Consider the following 25,158-nt stretch of genomic DNA (forward strand, 5'->3'; position numbering starts at 1 on the left):
GAATGGTCAGTGGTCTTAGTTCTAAAGCATATGGAGTAGATTTTATAAATTTACGCGCGCGCGTACTTTTGTTCGTGCACCAGGCGCGTAGCCTCGCGTATCGTATAAAATCCGGGGTTGGCGCGCGCAAGGGGGGTGCACATTTGTGCAACCGGCGCGTGCTGCCTGTTCCCTCCGAGGCCGCTCTAAAGATCTTAAACATGTATACCCTAGAGGAAAGACAAGATAAGGGAGATATGATAGACACTAGGGATGTGAATCGTTTTAGGACGATTAAAATTATCGTCCGATAATTTTAATATCGTCTTAAACCGTTATGGAACACAATACAATAGAGATTCTAACGATTTATCGTTATAAATCGTTAGAATCGTGAGCCGGCACACTAAAACCCCCTAAAACCCACCCCCGACCCTTTAAATTAAATCCCCCACCCTCCCGAACCCCCCCCAAATGACTTAAATAACCTGGGGGTCCAGCGGCGGTCCGGAACGGCAGCGGTCCGGAACGGGCTCCTGCTACTGAATCTTGTTGTCTTCAGCCGGCGCCATTTTCCAAAATGGCGCCGAAAAATGGCGGCGGCCATAGACGAACACGATTGGACGGCAGGAGGTCCTTCCGGACCCCCGCTGGACTTTTGGCAAGTCTTGTGGGGGTCAGGAGGCCCCCCCCAAGCTGGCCAAAAGTTCCTGGAGGTCCAGCGGGGGTCAGGGAGCGATTTCCCGCCGCGAATCGTTTTCCGTACGGAAAATGGCGCCAGCAGGAGATCGACTGCAGGAGGTCGTTCAGCGAGGGTTCCGGCGCCTCGCTGAACGACCTCCTGCAGTCGATCTCCTGCCGGTAGCCATTTTCCGTACGGAAAACGATTCGCGGCGGGAAATCGCTCCCTGACCCCCGCTGGACCTCCAGGAACTTTTGGCCAGCTTGGGGGGGGCCTCCTGACCCCCACAAGACTTGCCAAAAGTCCAGCGGGGGTCCGGAAGGACCTCCTGCCGTCCAATCGTGTTCGTCTATGGCCGCCGCCATTTTTCGGCGCCATTTTGGAAAATGGCGCCGGCTGAAGACAACAAGATTCAGTAGCAGGAGCCCGTTCCGGACCGCTGCCGTTCCGGACCGCCGCTGGACCCCCAGGTTATTTAAGTCATTTGGGGGGGTTCGGGAGGGTGGGGGATTTAATTTAAAGGGTCGGGGGTGGGTTTTAGGGGGTTTTAATGTGCCGGTTTTGCGATTTTACGATTTTTCGATTTTTCACGATTTTTCACGATATTTTACCCCCCCAAACGGCAACAATACGATTCCCTCCCCCTCCCAGCCGAAATCGATCGTTAAGACGATCGAGGACACGATTCACATCTCTAATAGACACATTATCTCAAAGGTTTCCATGCACAGGAGGTGTGCCCTTTTCAATGGATAGGAGGCTCTAGAACGAGGGGTCATGAGATGAGGGTGAAAGGGGGTGGATTCATGAGTAATCCTAGGAAATATTTGTTTACAGAGAGGATGGTAGATGTGTGGAACTGCCTCCCCATGGAGGTGGTAGAGACAAAAGCAGTATCTGAATTGAAGAAAGCATGGGATAAATACAGGGGATCCTAAGGAAGTGATGAGAATTATAATGCTAAATTAATTGGACGCATGGGCCATACGGTCTTTTTCTGCCATCAAGTTTCAATGTCATTGCTGTTTTCAAACGTACTCAGTCCAGTCATTTTAGTTTTTTATGATATCCTACATATGCATCTATCCCTGTCTCTTTATGCACCTATCCCTGTCTCTCTATGCTTTTCACATTCACTTCTCCCAGTTTACTGATCCCTATTTTTTTGTAACTGATTTCGCTTTCTTTTCTTCCTGTTTTGCAATGTAAACCAGCATGATGGGGTCACGTGGGGTGATGTGCTGAGGAGGACGCTTTTCCCTTCAGCTCCGTGCTCCCCGATCGCAGAACACCGGCGATACCCTGAAAAACGGCGCATTTCGGACTTTATTTTTTGACCATCTCGAAGCGTTAGCATATGTCTATAGTGAAATATATGAGGAAAACGCCGCAATCCATGGCATCTAGGAGTACCCGTAAGGAGAAGGAAAAAGACGGCGGGAAAAGCAGCGAAAACAAGATGGCGTCGCCAGCAACAGAAACGGAGGTGGAAGCCAGCGCCTCAGCAGCGATCTCGGCAGACGCTTTCAGAGATATTATTGCCTCCACCCTAGACGAGAAACTAGCTGGCATCCACGACAAGCTCTCGGGGGTGAGTGAAGCCTTATCAGAACTGGGCCCTAGGTTGGAACACGTGGAGAGTCGGGTGCTGGCCGTAGAGACGGACATGGACGCCACTATCAAGCAGCTCCAGTCGCAGGAGAAGGCACTTAGGGAATGTCAGGAGAAGCTGGATGACCTCGAAAACAGGTCGAGGCGATCCAATTTACGATTTTTAGGCATCCCGGAAGATATCACTGATGGCGGACTAGGGGAGTTCCTCGAGGCGTGGTTGCCGGAGGCCGTCGGGTTGCCCGGCCTCAAAGGCCTCCTTGCAGTGGAAAGAGCTCACAGGGTAGGCCCGAGGAAGCCCTCGGACGCGCGCCCCCGCATTGCGATCGCGAAGATTATGAACTTTGCTCACAAACAGAAGATATGGGTGGCTTACCGACAGAAAAAAGAAATCACATACAATAACCAGAAGACACGACTCACACAAGACTACTCAGTCCACGTGTCTCAGCTCCGGAGGCAATTCTCCACGATCTGTTCGCACCTAGTGGATACAAATACAAAATTTGCCCTTCAATATCCTGCCATCCTAAAAGTCTGGATAGATGGGAAAATGCACTCTTTCTCCACTCCAGCTGAGGCTTCGGCTTTTCTAAAAACTGGACCTTCCTAGATACCAGGAGAGATGTCCTGCTTGTTCGGTACGGGGGCTTGCTTATATTTAGACTGTATGGACTGACTTATGGACTGCCCAGGTGATCCAGCCGGAGTGGGTCTGGGGCGATATTATGGCGGGTCATGAGACTTTTGCCTGATGGACAAGGTTATTTGCTTAAAGTACAAGCCCCTTAAACATCAGAGCAGCAACGGAAGGGAGCGACGCCCTGCGCATCTCGACCGGTGTATGTTACGTACACTCAGGCTGACATTTTGCAGATAAGAGACTACAGCGGTCTAGGTACTGGCGCCGGGGCTTGGACCGGGTGGAACGAATAAGAGCTTTCTCACTGCGACGGGGAGCCGGACCATCCTGACACGGACCCCAAATCTCTCCCTTACTAGAGAAGGGGGAGACATATGGTTTATCTGTTTTTTGGGGGGGACAGAGAGTGGGGAGGGGGGGAGGCGAGGGAGGGGAATTTCAGGGATATGTTTAGGAATGAGGTTTGTAAGCAAATTTGGGAAGGGGACACTAGACTGGGGGCTACTGACTTGAGTGGAGGTGAGATGGGGTGCTGGTATGTTGAGGGAGGAGGGGGGCTGGGCTCCTCCCCCAGGAGACTTGCTAGTTTTCATGGCTGGTACACAGTACTCATGCAGGGGGTAACATGAGCAAATTGGTATCGTGGAACGTCCATGGTCTGGGCACACCCATTAAACGCAAAAAAATCCTAAATAACTTTAAGAAATTGGGCTCTGAGATTGCCTGCCTGCAAGAGACGCACCTGAATGAAGGGGAGAGCCGTAAGCTGAAACGGGATTGGGTCGGCGAATGTGTTTTTGCGCCTGCGCAGGGCAGGCGAGCGGGTGTAGCTATCCTAATTCATAAATCTGCAGATTTTACACTAAAGCACACAGTAGCAGACCCTGAAGGCAGATACGTGCTAGCAATTGGCCGCTGGAATGCTTTGGATGTCACAATCTGCAACTTGTATGCTCCCAACACTAACTCCAGAGCGTTTACACGGCCTTATTAGGCGTTATTCTAACCCATTCCGAGGGGGCTCTCCTGGTGGCTGGCGATTTCAACTGCGCCCACAATGCGGACATGGATAGATTTCCGGCGAGCCATCAGGGGCGTACAAATCCGTCAATGGAGTGGACCTCTTCTGCCAGAATCTGGACCTCATCGACGTGTGGAGGACACTTCACCCTACAGAGAGGGACTATACTTTTGTCTCCCAATCACACGGATCACTGTCCAGAATCGATTACATCTTGCCAGTTCGCTCCCTGTTCCACAAGGTTCAAAACGCTACCATTGAATCGCCGGTTATCTCGGATCACTCACCGGTCACTATACAATTGCAGCGGGGAGGTAATAGCGGAGTACGGCGGTCCTGGAGATTCCTGGCCGGACTTGCCTTGGACCCAGATTTCCAGACCTTTTTAAAAGACAAATGGAGAAGCTTTCAAGACTTCAACAATCAACATAAGGTGACCCCTATCCTCTTTTGGGAAACTGGTAAAGCGGTGTTACGTGGGGACATAATCGCCTATCTCAGTGCACGAACGAAACGAACTAATGCTAAAATCCTCGCTCTAGAAGCACAATTGAGGGTGGCCAAGAATCTATGGCTTTCAGATCCGACGGAAGACACTAAGAAAACATACTATCACATATTGGAAACAGTTGAACCACTACTTCATGCTCGGTCTTTCCGGGAGTTGCAAGCGGCGAACCACAACTTCTTCAAGTTCGGTAACAAAATGGCCGCCCACTGGCAAACTTGGTGCGAGGCGCTAGAAGGAGGACCTTTATCCACAAAATGAAGACCACAGATGGGCGGCTAGTGACGTCGAATGGAGATATGGGAAACATGTTCCGTGCTTTTTATGAATCCCTTTACTCGGACGACTTACCCAGGTCTGACATCCAAGAACGCGATTTTTCTCGGATTTAGAGGTTACCGTCCCTGACGGAAGAGCAACGGGACTACCTTAATCAGCCTATCCAAACTTTTGAGGTCCTCCGCGTCATTAAAGGTGTTGCTAAGGGAAAAGCTCCGGGACCAGATGGCTTTTCCTATGATTTCTTCAAACTCTTGCAGGATCTCATCACTGTTCCGCTCACCGACTTCTACAGAGCGGGACTTGAACGCCAAAAATTTCCAGATGGTTTCAATAGTGCGACTATTACCGTCCTTCCAAAGGATGGCAAAGATCCTTGTTACCCGGCGTCTTACAGACCGATATCACTTCTTAACAGTGATCTTAAGATCTTAGCTAAGGTGCTGGCGGACCGCTTAAATGGTATTCTCCCCCTCCTGATATCTGAACACCAAGTGGGCTTTGTCCAAGGAAGGAGAGCCACCAGCCATGTGCTGAAATTATTGACGGCCATGAAATTCTCCCAACAATCGGCCACTCCGTCTCTAGCAATTGGATTCGATTCCGAGAAAGCATTCGACAGAGTGTCTTGGAAATATCTCTTCTCGGTTCTAGGTCGCTATGGTTTTCAGGGGGCTTTTCTGAAATATATAGCTCTGTTGTACGATAACCCATGCTCAAAGATCCTCATAAATGGCCAACTTTCAGAAGGATTTTTTCTACAGCGAGGTGTGCGACAGGGATGCCCACTGTCTCCCTTATTGTACATACTCACGATCGACCCGCTCCTACGCAAAGTTAACAACCACACCGGAATCTCTGGGTTTCAGAAGGGAAGACTGGCCTTTAAGATAGCAGCCTTTGCAGACGACATCTTAGTGTTCCTCACGAAGCCGAGACTCTCTTTACGACCCTACTTGAGATCCAATCAGAATTTGGCATGTTTTCCAGCTTAAAAATTAACCGTGATAAGTCTGAAGCCTTGGATGTCTGTGCTACGGAGCGGGCCTTGTGGCAGGACTCCTTCCCTTTAAAGTGGGCCACTAGCCATCTGAGATATTTGGGTATCTACATCCCCTCAGATCTGGACACTATCTACCAACTTAACATCCACCCCAAGGTGAAAATGACAAAAGAAACGCTCGCCAGATGGGCTGTGTTGCCTTTATCTCTCAGAGGCCGTATCCACCTATACCAGATGGTTCTCCTACCGAAATGGATGTACACGCTCCAAATGCTTCCGGTATGGCTCACACGGAGGGACCGTCAAATGATTAACACAGCGCTCCTTGGTTTCTATGGGGGAGGGGGGGGGGGGAAGAAAGCCAGAATCTCTTTATGTACCTTGCAGCTACCGGAGGGGCGAGGAGGCCTGGGGTGCCCTAACCTATTTGCATATAACATCGCGTGCAACCTTCGTTTTCTTAGCGATTGGATATTTGATACGACAGCTTTTACGCCATGCCCCTTCCTCAAGGAGTGGTATGGGGTGCCTTCTCTGAATGGGTTGTTACATGCCCCACCCGACGATGTGCCCCGGGAACTCCGAGCTCATCTCTTTCTGCAATCGTGTCGTAGCACGTGGAAATATCTCTGTAAAAAAAGCGGGGACTAAAGTACACAACCACACCACTCCTTGAGCATAGCCCACAATCCACAATTTACCCCGGGCTTGGGGTCCACGGTTTTCTCTAAGTGGCACGCCAAAGGGCACGCCAAGGGCACAAGGCCAAAGGGCGTAGTTATACCAGTATCAGTTATCGAGGCATATACGGACTTCCGAAGTCTGATTTCTTTGCTTTTTACAGCTGCGACATTTATTGAGACTACCAGTAGAAATTCCCCATACTGCTTCACCACCAAAAGCTCCAGTCTCTACTGACTACGTCCTCTAAGAGGGGTCCAACCATATCCGGCTTTTAACAAAGAACTTGCAGAGATTTCAGTGGTTGATGTTCTTACTTCACTCTATACGACCTGGAAGACCTGGCCGCTATTTCCACCTTTCAAGGCCGGAATTCGAGGCTACTTTTGAAGCTATTCGAAGGATTACAACAAACGAACTCCTTAGGGAGACACAATATAAGTTTCTCTGGAGAGGCTATATATCGCCTGCTCAGGCATTCAAATATAAACTGTGTGCTTCCCCAAGTGCTTGAATGTGAGGCCCCCCTCGGGTCTCTTCCACATTGCTTTGGGACTACCCCGTAGTCTCGAAATTTTGGATGGAGCTGATACAATTTGCAATGATCTGTGGGGGATTGGAGATACCCAATGACCCTAACATATGGTTATTCGGCGTTGTCCCGGACCAGCTATCCGTGGGGGAGGACCAGCTAATGTTCCTATCAAAAGCGGCTTTGGTTGGAAAGAAGGTAATCTTAACAAACTGGTTATCAGTTACATGGGCCACATTTTGACCACTGGTTCGGAAGAATGCTGAATCTGGGAGCACATGAATACCAGCTTGCAAGTGCATCCACCACCAAATGCAAGGACGCCATGCAAAAGATCTGGCTACCTTTTTTCTCTTATCTACGACCAACCACGGGAGCGGCCCAGACCTCATAGGTGCTCTCCCGGACTACCATAATGATGAAGGAGGCCAGCTTAGTGCCCTTCGTCGCACTCACACTCTCATTCCACTTACCGTCAGCGATATCATACGGGGGCGGGGGGGGTGACTGGGTGGGTGGGTTGAGGGGGGGGGGAGGAATTCAGGATTAAAGGAAAAACTGGGGCTCATTTGGGGGACAATAAGGTGGCCTTTATAGGTTTGAGATACCTAGGGTCTTATTTTCAAAAAACAACCCCTTGTGAAATGACCACGGGAATACTGCATATTTACCTGCTCTATTTCTTATTGCCATAAGTTGAGATTGTCATTCTTGTATTGCCTGTACGGTTGGTTTCTCTCAATGCTCTGATTACAGACATCTACTCACCGGACTCTTTATGTAACTATATTATGGTACTATTATCTCTGTTGCAGTTGAATTTATGAATGGTTGGTTATTTTGTTTGTATTACTATTTCACAATAAACATATTCATAAAAAAAACAAAACCAGCATGATGTCTCTGACAAATGTTGGTAAGAAAAGCCTTAAATAAATAACAAATAAATAAATATGTAAGGTTATCTTCAACACTTGGGCATTGCCTTCCTTTACTATAACTTGGATACACTGATAAGGTCTGGAGCTTGAATTTCATGGGCAGGTTCTGCAGATACGTCTGACTCATGAATCTTTTTAGGGGTGTTTAGACAAGATAGAGCATGTAATTTGAGGGGTAAGCCACCAGAATTCTTAATGCTCTGCTCTAGACTGATCATTTTTCTATTATTTTATTTCCTAAGTATTCATTTGTCTTATAATTCAGTTAAAATGCTCTTTGAATAACAGGTTAACTGGATTAGCAAAGAAGTTCATTACTATCTGGAAGGTAATTTCCCTGAGGATCTTTATTCAATTGACCTTGAAGGAAATTATCTACTGAGAAAAGAATTGGATAGAGAAGTTCAGTCAGAGGTTGTGGTAACTGCAGATTTGACATTCAAACGTGTAAGTAAATTCATTGTATCTGACTAGGAAATTAGCAATTGGTTTAGCCTACTGCTTTTACTGGTGCTGGGAGAAAATGGCTCATTAACAAGGCTGAGTGTTCACTTCATAATATTCAGATTCATGAAACAAGATTTCTATAAACCATAATACAAAATTAAAAGGACAACTTTCTTAATTAAATTAATCTTTTCTGTGACTATAGTCAATGCCTGTAGATGTTATCTAGATTCATGTTACCTGGTTTTCAGAACCATTTTCTGCCTATTGGACGGCTGTCAAATAAAGACAGGTAATGGAGAATTTCTCCAAGGAAAGAAATAAGAAAGATTGTGAATTAATGTCATTTCCATATGTCTATGTATTTTAAATATTTCATCATTAATATTTACTCTTAAAAACTAATACTCCTAGCACGAGTCCCAGACCCAAGGTCTAGATTGATCCTTGAACTGCTGCTTTTATGATACTAGCATGATGGGTGGAGCTATGTAGTATATAAATACTGATTTTGGTTAATACTAGTTGATGTGATGTTTCTTTATTTTATTCTTTTATCTGAACTCTGATAGTATCAGATTCAGGTTTTTGCAGTGAATGAAGATGGAGTAACTGTACGATGAACCACTGCAGCTGAATATAACTGTAACTGACCAGAATGACAACAAACCATTGTTCTCACAGGAGACTTATCGTGCAAATGTTTAAAGAACAAACAGCAGCAGGTGGGAGCTATTTAATTAATTGAAATAATCTTCTGATACTGGCCAGAAAGAATAATATGGAAGTGTAAGCCCCCTTCTTCAGGTACCTCCCCCCTAAAAGCAGAGGCTTACAGCGGTCCCCACGGGCCACTTTTTTACATGGACCTCTGATTCTCTCCGCTTTCTCTCTGCACACAGTTCTCCACAAGAAGCCAGGGTGCTGGCGTCCATTCTGATAGGAAGGAGGATACTCCTCTGGGGCCCTACTTTCAGACTGGTCGCTCTCTCACATTTGGTACTCATTGTCCTTGGCTCTGAGCAAGGGTGCTTTGCCTTTGGAAGAATAGGTGGAGTGTGCGTTGTCTGTGTACAGAGAATGGTGTCCCCCTTGGAAGTCATGGGATCCAAGGGGGACACCATTTTCCAAGGATACAGTGTGATCAATGGACTGATCCTCTTCCTTGCTCTGGGAGTCCCACCCCCATTAAGGTACACAGCGCCCACCCCTTCCCCCTGACAGAAGATGCTCCTAGATAGGTGCCTACTTTGCTTAATAAGAAATCTGGTTGATTTGCTAAGAGCACAGGGTAACCCATATGGAGCAGGGGTAACCTGCATGGAGCAGCAGTTATACCCTTAACATGGGGGGGTGATCTAATGGCACAGCAGTTACGACCATTAACAGACACACGGGGGTGATCTGCATGGAGCAGCACTTACTACCCTTAACAGACACAAGGGTGGTGATCTGCATGGGGCAGTATGGAGGCAGCACTTACTACCCTTAACAGACACATGGTGTCTACTTTGCTTAATAAGAAATCTGGTTGATTTGCACAGAACACTGGATAACCCACATGGAGCAGGGGTAACCTGCATGGAGCAGCAGTTATTACCCTTAACATGGGGGTGATCTGATGGCACAGAAGTTACTACCCTTAATAGACATGAGGGGTGATCAGCATGGAGCAGCACTTACTACCTTTCACAGACACATGGGGGTGATCTGTATGGAGCAGCAGTTTACTACCCTTAACAGACACATGGGGGTAATCTGTATGGAGCAACAGTTACTACTCTTAACAGACACATGGGGGTAATCTGTATGGAGGGGCAGTTACTACCCTTAACAGACACTTGGTGCCTACTTTGCTTAATAAGAAATCTGGTTGATTTGCACAGAGCACGGGGTAACCCACATGGAGCAGGGGTAACCTGCATAGTGCAGCAGTTATTACCCTTAACATGGGGGTGATCTGATGGCACAGCAGTTACTACCCTTAACAGACACATGGGGGTGATCTGCATGGAGCAGCACAGAGCAGTAGACTTACTACCCTTAAAGACACATGGGTTGATCGTAGGACAGCAGTTACTACCCTTAACGGACTCATGGGAGTAATCTGTATGGAGCCGCAGTACTAACCTAATAGACACATGGGGTTGAAAGGTGGGCAAGATGGCGGCGCGTAGGAAGATCACTGAATGCAGGTTGCCATGAATTTCCTCTTTGTTTGCTACCGAGTGAATTATACCGTCGAAAGAAAGGAGAAAGGATTTTCCCAACAGAATCCCCTACCTCCCTTAGGGCAACTGGATATCCTGCGTTATGTGCCAGCTGGAGCAAGAAGTGGAAGCGGTGAAGCCGATGTGAGTCCCAGCGGGGGAGAGCTTGGGCTCCGACGGATGAGGCGTCCCTCAGCCCCCTGACATCCAGATCGCGTCTGGCGCAGCATGACCCCGACACAGTTACTGCCCAGTCGCAGGCTGATGACGCGGCCGAAGCAACTGGGGGGTGGGGGGGGGGAGGGGAGCTGAACTCTGTAATGCGCCAAGAATAGAGGACTTTGCCCGTGCAGGAGCAGAGAGTGCCGCCAGCGTGGGAGCCTTCGGGAGCCTTGGATCAGAAGTTTGCCTTGGGAGGAGGAATGAGGAAGCTTCTTTGGACGGAGGTCAAGCCACAACATCTCTCGGCCGCATATGGTGAGTCCTAAAGTTTACCATCTAAGCCGGACGCGGGTGACTCTTGGCCCCCACTTAGTGGCGGGCCAAGGACTTTCTATGAAAAGATTAGAGACCAAAATGGACTCCCTAACACTACAATTTTCAACAAAAAATTCTCGGAATATAGGAGCAAAACCACGGAGACAACTAATAAGGTTTTAGAGACCGAAAGTAAAATTCAGTCTCTTCAGCAGTTAATGTGGCAGTAATCAGAGAACAAATGGCATGCTCTAAATGCTTGGAAATTCTAAAAATAACATCAGGCATTTAAACCTTTGGATTTTGAATTTCCCATAAATTGCTGGAGAGATTGCCTTTACTACATTTGAAGCGGCTCCTAAGAGAAGGTCTTGGGTTTTCTGTTGACAATATGCCGTCAATTAACTTTTGTAGATTTCTGAATAGTAGACCTTCTAATGTAGGAAGTTTGAGGGAATAGCTATATCTGCTATTCCCTCAACTTAACCAGCTTTTTAGAGAACTCAGATAGGATGTATTAGAAAGAAATACTTTGCTAGTAGCGTTTATTTCTGTGCAAGACCTTAAAGTGTGATGCATAATTTCTTCAGAAAGTTTCCTGTAATGTTTACGGTCAAGCAATAAGAATATATCCCGACTTAGCACAGATAACACAAATTAGGAGGACGATAATTTCTTTCTTTAAGACAGGATGTTACTTCTCTAGGATATACTTTTACACTTCGTTATCCTTGTAAGTGTTTTCTGAAAAGAGGGGATGACTGTTTTATATTTTTCCAGATAGAACAGGTTTGTCAATTTATGAATGCCCGTAGGCCAACCACTTCTTCCCCAGCTAACACACAGGCCGGAGTGCACTGTTTAACTTGCGTTTGGACGTGCATTTTCGACGTGCTTAGCTTTACCCTTTATTCAGTAAGGGGTAATAGCGCGTCGAAAAACGTGCGTCCCAACCCCCCCGAAACTAATAGCGCCCGCAACATGCAAATGCATGTTGATGGCCCTATTAGTTATTCCCGCGCGATTCACTAAGTTAAATGTGCACGCCAAAGCACACTTTTACTTTCAGAAATTAGCGCTACCAAAGGTAGGCGTAATTTCTGCTGGCACCGGGAAAGTGACACAGAAAAGCAGTAAAACTGAAAACGGACGCTCAATTTTGCCAGCGTCCGGTTTCCGAACCTGTGGCTGTCAGCGGGTTTGAGAACCGACGACCGGCAAAATTGAGCGTCCGGTTTTCAGTCAAACTCGCTGACAGCCGCCGCTCCTGTCAAAAAAGAGGCCCTAGGACACGCTAGTTTCCTAGCGCGTCTTTTTACCGCGGGCCCTAATTTGAATATTTTTTTTTACTGAATCGCGTGCACAGAGAGCCTGTAAATGTGGGAGGTTTTTAAAATTGTATTTAGCTCCAGTATGAATTCTAAGTTAAAGCCAGATCGCATATTTAGGATTCCACATACTTCTCTCACTTGGTTTTCTCTTGCCCATTATTTACTTTCTCGTAATGTATAAACAAAGCTGTAATATTTGATTTGTTAAAGGTAGATGGTATATATTTTTCCCGTTTCATATTTACTTATTAAACTAAGCGTGATGAATACAGTTTGGATATAGTGAGAATACTTAGGATTAATATTACTATGGAATTTGATGTATCTGTAATATATTCAGCTGTAATAATTTCTACCTTTATTTTTATTTTCTGTTTAATTTTTTTAAAATGATAAATAAAGAATTTAAAAAAACAACCCAGACACATGGGGTTAACTTGCATGGAGCAGCAGTTACTACCCTTAACAGATACACGGGGGTGATCTGCATGGAGCAGCACAGAGCAGCACTTACTACCCTTAACAGACCTGCATGGAGCAGCAGTTACTACCCTTTTATTTTATTTTATTTTATTTATTTATTTACTTTTATATACCGGTGTTCGATTTTACATATCACATCGGTTTACATTTAAACAAAATTTGCAGGAACTTATGCGTTACCTTTGTCAAATACATTAAACATTTAAATATGGGATTGTTAACAAGGGATATAAAAGAACATGGGGAATGGCTAACACTACGGGATGCACAAAGGGATGCACAAAGGGGAGTGCCCTTCAGCGCGCGACGCCTGGTGTTTCTGGCGCCGTTAAACGTCCGTCACAGTCCTCAGTGACATCAGAGGGGGCGGGTCTCCCAATCAAGGATCACACACCGCCCCTCCCCTCTCAGTTCCAGATGGATTCTTTCACTTTTTTTTCTTTCTTTCTGTCTTTCTCATCACTGTTAGTTTATTTCAGGGAGCCCGGTGGTGATGGTGTGTGGCATCCCTGTGCGCAGGCACCCGGTGTTTCTGGCGCCGTTTAATATCCGTCACAGTCCTCAGTGACATCAGAGGGGGGCGGGTCTCTCAATCAAGGATCACACACCGCCCCTCCCTTAACAGACAATGTGGGTAATCTGTATGGAGGGCAGTTACTACCCTTAAGAGACACATGGGGGTAACCTGAATGGAACAACAGTTATACCATAACAAACCTGCTGAGCAGTGAGCAGACTGGATGGACCATTTGTTCTTTTTTTGCTGTCAATACTATGTTACTATATGTATGTCACTAACAGGTCAATACAGTGAAGTGTGCTCCGTCGGAGCGCACGGTCAGCCTGCTCTGGACGCGTGTTTTCCCTTACCCCTTATTCAGTAAGGGGAGGAAAACACACGGCCCACCCGCGGCACCAAATAGCGCCCTCAACATGCAATGCATGTTGATGGCCCTATTAGGTATGCGCGTGGGATCCAGTAAGTAAAATGTGCAGCCAAGCCGCCGACCCAAAGGTCGGCGCTAATTTCTTCCGGCGCCAGGAAAGTGCACAGAAAAGCAGTAAAAACTGCTTTTCTGTGCACCCTCCGACTTAATATCATAGCGATATTAAGTCGGAGGTCCCCAAAAGTAAAAAAAAGTAAAAAAAAAAAAAAATAATAAATTTGAATTCGGCCGTGGCTGTCGGGCCGAAAACCGGACGCTCAATTTTGCCGGCGTCCGGTTTCCGAGCCCGTGGCTGTCAGCGGGCTCGAGAACCGACGCCGGCAAATTGAGCGTCGGCTGTCAAACCCGCTGACAGCTGCCGCTCCAGGCCAAAAGGAGGCGCTAGGGACGCGCTAGTGTCCCTAGCGCCTCCTTTCCCTCGTTTGCCACCGCGTCGCCTAATTTGCATACTGGATCGCTCGCACCGGCCAAGGTGCGAGCGATCCAGTATGCGCCGGGAGAGAAGGCGTTCGTCCGCTCTCCCGCGGTTTACAGTATCGGGCTGTATGTTAGGACACCTGGAATGGTGTTCAAAATAAACTTTTATCACAACAAAAATAAACTTGAAAGTTAATTTCAAATATAAAATCAATGTCCATGAATCTTCCAAAAATAAAGGCAAAGTTCACAGTGCTTGTTATCAAATGGATGTTCTCTGAGCAAGTATTCTTATGGAGTAGGGATATTTCTAATATCCATATGCCTGGGTGACTGAAAGTTGACTCCTGGCAAAAAGGTCAAGTCTCAGACACCCAGATGGTAAACCCTAATCATAAATCCTGGTTGGCATAGTCCAAAACCTCCAAAATATAAAAATTCCTCTTAAAAAACTTCCCTTCTTGAGGGTACTGCAAACACCATTTCAGCATCTATCCCAAATCTCCTCAAGCAGGGGGGCTTCCTTCCTGAAAAGATACCAGTCCAAAACAAAGCCTCTCTTCAGAAACTCAAAACTCTCTCTCTTCCACCTACTGTCCTCTTACCTTATCGATTAAGCCAGGGAAGGCCTAGAAAGTGCTTTCTCAAAAATTCCTCCATCATTATCACTCCTCTCACTGCTCAACCCCAATATATAGTGTTGAGTCGACCAATCCCAAGTCTTGAGACAAAGGAACTTTTAGGGATGGGTCTAAAAAAAAAAAAATACTCCTTTAGTGTTAGTCAAAAGAGTAAATTTATTGGTTAAGGGATAGAGCAGCCCTTCCAGAAGCACAAGAAAATATACAGTTTCTGCTACTGAATACATACAAAGCATAATTCAGTGAGCATGCCCCAATATTTACTATAGTATGGTACATTATATTATATAAAGAAACACTGCTTTACTATCTTTTATTCTTTTCTAAGTATAAGAAGCTTTTTAAGAAGAATTTAGATTTATTTTTTTATTTTAAATCTTTTTATTAATTTTTCAAATAATAATATAAACATTATTCCGGTACATATGGATACATTAAAACAATACCAACAGTATACTGGGAACAAAATAACCATAGAAGCATAAGCAGGTAAATATTCACTTATTGGGTTCAACAACAGCATTTCAGTAACAAATCTATTAGAACCCCCCTCAAAAGAGAGGAAGCTGATCAATGGAACCTTAAAGAGAATAATGTAATGCTATGGAACCAGAAATCATATTCAAACCATTCATTAACAAACATTAGCAAACCAGTCATTACCAAAGTAGCATATTATGACAATGAATGAATACTAAGTACTGGTGATGTGCCAGTGCAACTGCAGCTGTGGTAATTTACAATAATAGACTATTATTTCTACAATAGTCCAGAGTCAACCCTCCCTATTGCCCCCCCCCCCCCTAATCCTCCCCAGCATACAGCATAGGAGAATAAGTTTGTTATCTCCTGATATCTATCCAGTGAAGAAGTAAAAGAGAAGATGAGTAGATGGAACCCCTATTAGTAACCTCATAACAGTACTGTTACGGCTGTGGCTGCTGTGCAACCGCCTCACCACCAGGGGTCCCTCTAGTGCTGGCTCTCCTGACAGGCCCAGTCCATCTCCCCTGTCCACTCTATGGTCTGGGCTTTCCCTTATAACCCTGCCTGACAGTTCCCTCGGTGCTTCGGCATCGAGCTCGCCTGGGCTCCCTGCTCTAGCCTTCCTTGCATGCGTTGCATTTGGTCCCCGGACCTTCCCTTGCCTTGCGCGGCCTTCGGGCCTTATTCCTTGTCTTGTCTTGCCTTGCACGGCCTTCGGGCCTTATTCCTTGCCTTGCGCGGCCTTCGGGCCTTATTCCTTGCCTTGTCTTGCCTTGTGTGGCCTACGGGCCTTCTCTGTGTGTGTGTGGCCTACGGGCCTTCTGACCAGCCTTGCCCTGCTTACGGTGTGTGGCCTACGGGCCTTCTCTGTGTGTGTGTGGCCTACGGGTCTTCTGGGTGTGTGTGGCCTACGGGCCTTCTGACCTGCCTTGCCCTGCTTACGGTGTGTGGCCTACGGGCCTTCTCTGTGTGTGTGTGGCCTATGGGTCTTCTGTGTGTGGTGGCCTACGGGCCTTCTGACCTGCCTTGCCCTGCTTACGGTGTGTGGCCTACGGGCCTTCTCTGTGTGTGTGTGGCCTACGGGTCTTCTGTGTGTGTGTGGCCTACGGGCCTTCTGACCTGCCTTGCCCTGCTTACGGTGTGTGGCCTACGGGCCTTCTGTGTGTGTGTGTGGCCTACGGGCCTTCTCTGCCTTGCCCTGCTTACGGGTGTGTGGCCTACGGGCCTTCTGTGTGTGTGTGTGGCCTACGGGCCTTCTGACCTGCCTTGCCCTGACCCAGCCTGAACCCAGACACTGCTACTTGCCGCCTGCCCTGACCCAGCCTGGACCCAGATACTGTTACTTGCTGCCTGCTCTGACCCAGCCTGGAACCAGACATTGTTTCTAGCTAGTCCTGTCTCTCTCCACCTGGAGCCACCCCGCTGGGTGGTGTTCACGACTCCTGTCCGGAGCCCAAGCGTAACAGTATGCCGAAGCCATCAATTTTCCAGGGGAAGAGATAGGTCTTGGTACTACCGGTGAGCCAATTTTTCTTTTACCTCTACTCACATTATGCCTCAGCCTCCAAGTTTTTATGTCTGTTGCTTGTTGCCAGACTTTGAACTATCTCAGTTACAAGAACTGTCTTGCATGTCAACTCTCAGACCAAGAGCACTGGGTTTGCAGCAATTGTCATAAGAAGAACGTCTCGGTCTATCAGGAATGTTTAAATTGTCTAACTCCAAAACCAGGGTGGTGGAAATGCTCCTGTCTTCCGTGTCTGTTACCACCAGGCAAACCCTGCCCCCGTTGTTCTGCTCTAGGACCAGCTGTTCCATTAGAAAAAACAATCAGCTTTCCTAACCGGTATTCTGCTTCTGGCTCAACTAAAACAGACATGTTAGCTGGCAGTTTGTGGAAAGAAAAACCCAGGACTTACCTGACCAAGAAGGCTTCTGTGACACCAGTGCTAGATCCTCAGGAACAGGTTTCTCTAAAACGGAGAGAGCTGATTAACTCTAGCAGGGCTCTGCTTCCCACAGCTGCTGTTGAGACACTAACGAGCACCTTCCCTAGACGTCCTAGAACTGCCTGTGCCTTCTCTAAACTGCTCCTCCAGAAACAAAATCAGGAGCTTCAGACTTTGGCTCCAGGATTCAAGCCCACAGCAGTGCAATCTGTCTCTTCCATGTGCACTGCTTCTAACCTTGCTGCTCTGCCACCTGAGCCTGCTGCATCACCCCAAGAGGGGTCCAAGCCTGCTGTTTCACCCCACGAAGGATCCAAGCCTCCTGCATCACCCCGAGAAGGGTCCGAGTCTGCTGCATCACCCCAAGAGGGGTCCAAGCCTGCTGCATCACCCCGTGAGGGGGCCAAGTCTGCTTCATCGCCCCGAGAGGGGTCCGAGCCTGCTTCATCGCTCCGAGTGGGGTCTGAGCCTGCTTCAACGCCTCGGGAGGAGTCCGAGCCTGCTTCATCGCCCCGAGAGGGGTCCGAGCCTGCTTCATCGCCTCGAGAGGGGTCCGAGCCTACTACAACGCCCCGAGAGAGGACCGAGCCTGCTACCACGCCTCGAGAGGGATCCGAGCCTGCTTCATCGCCTCGAGAGGGGTCCGAGCCTACTACAACGCCCCGAGAGAGGGCCGAGCCTGCTACCACGCCTCGAGAGGGGTCCGAGCCTGTTACAATGCCCCGAGAGGGGTCCGAGCCTGTTACAATGCTCCGAGTGGGGTCCGAGCCTGCTTCATCGCCCCGAGAGGGGTCCGAGCCTGCTTCTTCGCCTCGAGAGGGGTCCGAGCCTACTACAACGCCCCGACAGGGGGCCGAGTCTGCTTCATCGCCCCGACAGGGGTCCGAGCCTGCTTCATCGCTCCGAGTGGGGTCCGAGCCTGCTCCAACGCCTCGGGAGGAGTCCGAGCCTGCTTCATCGCCCCGAGAGGGGTCCGAGCCTGCTTCATCGCCTCGAGAGGGGTCCGAGCCTACTACAATGCCCCGAGAGGGGTCCGAGCCTGTTACCCTGCCCCGAGAGGGGTCCGAGCCTGCTGCACTACCCCGAGAAGAATCTGTGTTGGCTGTGTCATCCCCGGAGGGGTCCGAACTGGTCCTGCTGCCGTCCTCGGAGGGGCTCGAACCGGTCCTGCTGATGCTGACCCTGGAGGGGTCCGGACCAGTCCTGCTGTTGTCTCAGGAGGGATTACGGACTATTTCACTTCCTCCGGGGGGGTTTATGTTCCTCTTGTCACCCCAGGAGGGGTTATGGAGATCTGCACCGCCTCTGCTACCCCAGGAGGGGTCTAACTCTGCCGCCTTGTCCCAGGAGGGGTTATGGACTATGTTGCTGCTCCAGGTTGGGGTTTTGTCTGCCTTATTACTCCAGGAGGGGTTATGGACTGCCTTGCGGTTTCGGGAAGGAGTTGAACCTGCCGCATCGCCCCAGGAGGGGTCTGACTTCGTTGTTGAGTACCCCCTGCTTGGATGGGACCCATGAGGAGGGGGAGGCCTTGAGGAGGGGGTACTGTTACGGCTGTGGCTGCTGTGCAACCGCCTCACCACCAGGGGTCCCTCTAGTGCTGGCTCTCCTGACAGGCCCAGTCCATCTCCCCTGTCCACTCTATGGTCTGGGCTTTCCCTTATAACCCTGCCTGACAGTTCCCTCGGTGCTTCGGCATCGAGCTCGCCTGGGCTCCCTGCTCTAGCCTTCCTTGCATGTGTTGCATTTGGTCCCCGGACCTTCCCTTGCCTTGCGCGGCCTTCCGGCCTTATTCCTTGCCTTGCCTTGCGCGGCCTTCGGGCCTTATTCCATGCCTTGCCTTGCCTTGCCTTGCGCGGCCTTCGGGCCTTATTCCTTGCCTTGTCTTGCCTTGTGTGGCCTACGGGCCTTCTCTGTGTGTGTGTGTGGCCTACGGGCCTTCTCTGTGTGTGTGTGGCCTACGGGTCTTCTGGGTGTGTGTGGCCTACGGGCCTTCTGACCTGCCTTGCCCTGCTTACGGTGTGTGGCCTACGGGCCTTCTCTGTGTGTGTGTGGCCTACGGGTCTTCTGTGTGTGTGTGGCCTACGGGCCTTCTGACCTGCCTTGCCCTGCTTACGGTGTGTGGCCTACGGGCCTTCTGTGTGTGTGTGTGGCCTACGGGCCTTCTCTGCCTTGCCCTGCTTACGGTGTGTGGCCTACGGGCCTTCTGTGTGTGTGTGGCCTACGGGCCTTCTGACCTGCCTTGCCCTGACCCAGCCTGAACCCAGACACTGCTACTTGCCGCCTGCCCTGACCCAGCCTGGACCCAGACACTGTTACTTGCTGCCTGCCCTGACCCAGCCTGGAACCAGACATTGTTTCTAGCTAGTCCTGTCTCTCTCCACCTGGAGCCACCCCGCTGGGTGGTGTTCACGACTCCTGTCCGGAGCCCAAGCGTAACAAGTACATCTTACATAAAAGGTTATGTGAAAGCGGTGGTTGATATTGTTCGCATCTCATACTTCCTGTATGACTCTCTCTCATGTGACATCTGGCACTCCGTTTACACTATCAAGGTATTGGTGATTATGAAAGGGTCCCCAGACCTTAAAGAATTCTGCTTTCTTTTTTTCATTTTGTGTATTCGCCTCATTTGTTCAAAGGTCGCCAATTTAATCATTTTGTTCAACCAATGATTGAAGTGTGGGATATCCTTAGAGACCCTGGGGTAAATTTTCAAAGGGGTACGCGCGTAGGATACGCGCGTACCCCCCGAAAACCTACCCCAAACCCCCCCTGCGCGCGCCGAGCCTATTTTGCATAGGCTCGGCGGCGCGCGCAAGCCCCGGGGCTTGCATGGAGAGTCGTGCCGGGGGGTGTGTCAGGTGGTGTGGCGGTCGTGACGCGGTGTTTTGGGGGCGTGGCGTGGGTGACGCAACGTTTCGGGGGCGTGGCTACGCCCTCCGGAACAGCCCTCGGGTCGGGTGATGGCGCGCCAGCAGCCCGCTGGCACGCACAGATTTACGTCTGCCTCCGGCAGGCGTAAATCCAGCAAAAAAGAGGGGGAGGGGGAGTTTAGATAGGGTTGGGGGGGTGGGTTAGGTAGGGGAAGGGAGGGGAAGGTGAGGGGAGGGCGAAAGAAAGTTCCCTCCGAGGCCGCTCCGATTTTGGAGCGGCCTCGGAGGGAACGGAGGCAGGCTGCGCGGCTCAGCGCGCACAGGCTGCCCAAAATTGGCAGCCTTGCGCGCGCTGATCCCGGATTTTAGCAGCTACGCGCGTATCTATTGAAATCCCGCGTACTCTTGTTTGCGCCTGGTGCGCGAACAAAAGTACGCGTTCGCGCTAAATTATAAAATCTACCCCCCCAGTGTGCCAAGATCACTTGTTTGGCCAAAATCCCCGCTTTATTCACAAATAAGGTTATATGTAGGTTAAACCGAATGTGTGGCGTTAGGTCGCTACCTATCAACCACAATTGAGGATGTAGAGGGATATTACAACCCCATACCTCATTGCAAAAGGTTGTTATTTGGGCCCAGTAGTCCTTAAGCTTAGCGCAGGACCAAAAACTATGAATGAGGTCACCATTGTTTTCACCACATTTCAAACACTTGGGAGACTCACTAATCCCAATCCTATACGCAAGATCATTAGTGATATATATTTGCCAAATGAATTTGAATTGCAGCTCTCTCAAATTGGCATTTTCCGTGAGAACTCTAATGTTACCAAGGTATGATAAGAACATAAGAACATAAGAAAATGCCATACTGGGTCAGACCAAGGGTCCATCAAGCCCAGCATCCTGTTTCCAACAGTGGCCAATCCAGGCCATAAGAACCTGGCAAGTACCCAAAAACTAAGTCTATTCCATGTTACCATTGCTAATGTCAGTGGCTATTCTCTAAGGGGCGGATTTTCAGAGCCCTGCTCGCGTAAATCCGCCCAAAACCGGGCGGATTTACGCGAGCAGGGCCCTGCGCGCCGGTAAGCCTATTTTACATAGGCCTACCGGCGCGCGCAGAGCCCCGGGACTCGCGTAAGTCCCGGGGTTTTCGGAGGGGGCGTGTCGGGGGGCGTGTCGGGGGCGGGCCCGAACCGCGCGGCGTTTTCGGGGCGTGTCGGGAGCGGGCCCGGAGGTGTGGCCACGCCCTCTGGACCCGCCCCCAGGTCGCGTCCCGGTGCGCAGGAGGCCCGCTGACGCGCGGGGATTTACGCCTCCCTCTGGGAGGCGTAAATCCCCCGACAAAGGTAAGGGGGGGGTTTAGACAGGGCCGGGCGGGTGGGTTAGGTAGGGGAAGGGAGGGGAAGGTGAGGGGAGGGCAAAGGAAAGTTCCCTCCGAGGCCGCTCCGATTTCGGAGCAGCCTGGGAGGGAACGGGGGTAGGCTGCGCGGCTCGGCGCGCGCCGGCTATACAAAATCAATAGCCTTGCGCGCGCCGATCCAGGTTTTTAGCAGATACGCGCGGCTCCGCGCGTATCTACTAAAATCCAGCGTACTTTTGTTTGCGCCTGGAGCGCAAACAAAAGTAGGCTATTCGCGCTCCTTTTAAAATCCGCCCCTAAGTGAACTTAATAGCAGGTAATGGACTTCTCCTCCAAGAACTTATCCAATCTTTTTTTAAACACAGCTATACTAACTGCACTGACCACATCCTCTGGTAACAAATTCCAGAGTTTAATTGTGCGTTGAGTAAAAAAGAACTTTCTCCGATTAGTTTTTTATAATTTTATAATGTCTGGAGTGATCTGCAGTCTGGAGTGATCTGCAGTCTGGAGTGATCTGCAGTCCTACAACCCCAGACCATTTTTCGCTAATCTCTGCAAAGACATGTGCTCCCAGCAATTGTTTCAAAACTTTAGAAAATAAAGTGCAGGACATTTTCACCGTTAGTTTGAAACCCAATATTCTTTCCAGTTGGGACCTAAGATTGGTCAATAATCTATGTAATCCAGAAGTTTGAACATAATGGCGAAGTTGCAGAAAGGCAAAAAAATCTCGAGGTGAAAGATCAAAAAGTGTTTGGAGATCCTGAAAACTATGCACATAGTTTGTGTCTGGCTGCAAGATTTGTATGATATGCATCAGCCCTTTAGAAGCCCATTGTTGAAAAACTATATGGTCCCTCCCAGGTTGAAAATGAGGGTTGGAGCAAATGGGCATGAAAGCAGTGTGTATAGAGGAAATACCCAGGCGCTTGCATAAGTATATCCAAGCTTGCCTGCCCATCCGTACTAGGAGAAGTTGTTTACAGTCTACTGGTAAATGTGCAGTGTCTAACTGTATCAGTGTCGCTGGGGAAAAACCATTTAAACTAGCTTGTAGAAAAGCTGTGGGAGAAAAATATTCTGTGCCCAATATCCAATCCCTTATGTGATGTAACATACACAGAAGATTATACTGTTGAAAGTCCGGGCATGCCAAGCCACCTTCATCTTTTGCTCGAGTGAGATGGCTTAAGGCTAAACGTGCTTTTTGACCCCTCCAAATAAAATTCCGAAGTGCTTTGTTGATAGCTCTTATATCAGTATTAGTTAACCAAACCGGGAGCATTTGAAGCAAGTATAACCATTTTGGTAATTCTACCATTTTTAGAAGGTGAATCCTGCCCATCAGAGATAACGGCAAAGTTTGCCACTGTAATAATCTTCTCTGCATCTTATCTAGCACTGGTCCCACATTTGCTTTGTAGATAGCACTAAGTGAGTTAGATATCTGAACTCCCAAATACTTTATGGATCCAAGTGCCCATTTAAGGGGGAAGGGAGATCCCCAGGACTGCTTAAGATATCAAAAAATATCTAGCGCTTCTGATTTGTCAGTATTTATTTTAAGTCCGTATCGAAGCCGCAGAGTCAAGACTCTTGGCAGCGCTGATTGTGGGTGAGTGAGAAAAATTAAGATATCGTCTGCAAAGGCTGCCGTTTTGAAGACCTGCCCACTGAAGTAACGGGTCAATATCTAAAATGTATAGTAAAGGTGAGAGGGGGCACCCTTGTTGTACCGCCAGTTGCGAGATAAAAGCTTGGGAAAGTAAATCATTAGCGAATATATGGGAGGACAGTTTGGAATATAATAGGGAGATGGCACCCTGCAGTCCAAAATGATTCAAAACTGAAAATAGGTAATCCCAGGAGACCCTGTCGAAGGCTTTTTCAGAGTCAAAACTCACGGCTATGGAAGGTATGTTGTTGGTCTGACAGTAAGTTATAGTGGCGAGTAATTTAACAATATGGGAGCTAGAGGAACGACCCTTAACAAAGCCTACTTGAGAAGTGAAAATCAAATCTGGCAATACCAGGCTTAATCTTGCCGCTAATATGTTAGCAAGTAACTTTAAATCACAATTCAACAGGGAAATAGGACGGTAGGAGGCAGGTTGACTCGGGTCTTTGCCTGGTTTTGGAAGAACAGTAATGTAGGCTTTGTTAAAGTTGGAAGGAAATTTACGTGTGTCTAATGCCTGGTGATAGAAGGATTTCAATGTATCCGCAATTCCTTCTCCCAAGATTTTATAAAAATCATATGTAAAACTATCGGGGCCTGGGGTCTTCCCAGACTTGCTCTTTTATATAGCCAAGAGTAGTTCCTGTTTTGTAATGGGAATATTAAGTCGGTTTTTTTGAGTGTCCGTTAGTGTGGGGATTTTCAGTTTCTCAAAAAAAGCATCTTCCTCAAGTGAGCTCCCCTGTCTATCTTCGGTGTATAGTTGCAAGTAAAACGTGCGAAGAACTTCACATATCTCCTCCCCCTTATGCACCCACTTGCCCTGATTCGTCTTGTTTTTCAATATATATGATTTATTGTGCCTAGTCCTTACTAAGTTTGCCAACACCTTCCCCCGCCTTGTTCCCAAAATGAAAGACTGAGTGTTCTTTAAATTGGAAAGACTTCAGTGCTCTCTGCTGTAATTGTGCTTCTAGTGTTCCTAAAGTTCTTTGATATTGTGCCCAGTTAGTCTGAGAGGGATTCTGAATCATGGCCTGTTTGTCCTGCTTCAATTGATGATCCAGTTGCAAAATACTGGCATTCAGGACTTTATTCCTATGCCGTAAAAAGGAAATTATCCCTCCTCTCATTACTGCTTTTCCCGTTTGCCAAAACAGTTCCGGATTATCTCTGTGTTGGTTATTATGATCTTGGTATTGACCCCATTTGTCTGCCAGGTATGTTGCCGTCCCGACTGCCCCTCTCCTGATCGGGCTCAGGCCCGCCTACCTCCGCTCCAGCAGCCGCGGGATTCCGCCCAGCCCAGGTCCCGGGAGGCCCTCCGTCCGCGCGGTTCCCACGTGGCGGACGCCATTGCAGCCCTGTTCTCCTCCGGCCTTGCGCGTCCAGCTCCCGGAAGCCCGGCTCGGCCTCTTCAGCTGACATCATGCTCTGCTCCCAATATAACCGGCGTTCAGTCGTTCACTATACGCCTTGCAACGAGGTTCCTAGCTGACTAGTTGCTTCCTGTCTGCGTTTCCTGTTGATTCCCAGATACCTGCCTTGACTCCGGTTTGCTTCTAACTTCGCTACAGCCTGCTGCCTGCCTCGACTCCAGTTTGCTTCTGACTTCACCACAGCCTGCAGCCTGCCTTGACTCCGGTTTGCTTCTGACTTCGCTACAGCCTGCGGCCTGCCTTGACTCCGGTTTGCTTCTGACTTCGCTACAGCCTGCTGCCTGCCTCGACTCCAGTTTGCTTCTGACTTCGCCACAGCCTGCAGCCTGCCTTGACTCCGGTTTGCTTCTGACTTCGCTACAGCCCGCCGCCTGCCCTGTCCCGGGTTGCCACGGACTGCTTACCACTGCCCGCCTGCTCTGGCCCTGAGCGTTCCCTCTGGGCCAGCCTTCTGACCCGGCCTGTCTCTCTGACTCTCTGGCAAGCCTCTAGCCGGCTCAGCTCCTAGTGGGCCTCCTGCCTTCCC

General features: G+C 48.9%; 1 protein-coding gene across 1 annotated transcript in view; it reads left to right on the top strand.

The window, feature by feature from the left end:
* Positions 1-25,158, top strand: part of CDH16 (cadherin 16) — a 469,853-nt gene that overhangs the window by 132,133 nt on the left and 312,562 nt on the right. The window contains exons 8-10 of the mRNA XM_029610660.1: positions 8,169-8,294; positions 8,900-8,935; positions 9,405-9,520. Of these exons, the coding sequence (XP_029466520.1) occupies positions 8,169-8,294; positions 8,900-8,935; positions 9,405-9,520 (278 nt within the window). The remainder of the gene's footprint in view (positions 1-8,168; positions 8,295-8,899; positions 8,936-9,404; positions 9,521-25,158) is intronic.

Source organism: Rhinatrema bivittatum, chromosome 7 (genome assembly GCF_901001135.1).
Source record: "Rhinatrema bivittatum chromosome 7, aRhiBiv1.1, whole genome shotgun sequence".
Classification (NCBI taxonomy): Eukaryota; Metazoa; Chordata; class Amphibia; order Gymnophiona; family Rhinatrematidae; genus Rhinatrema; species Rhinatrema bivittatum.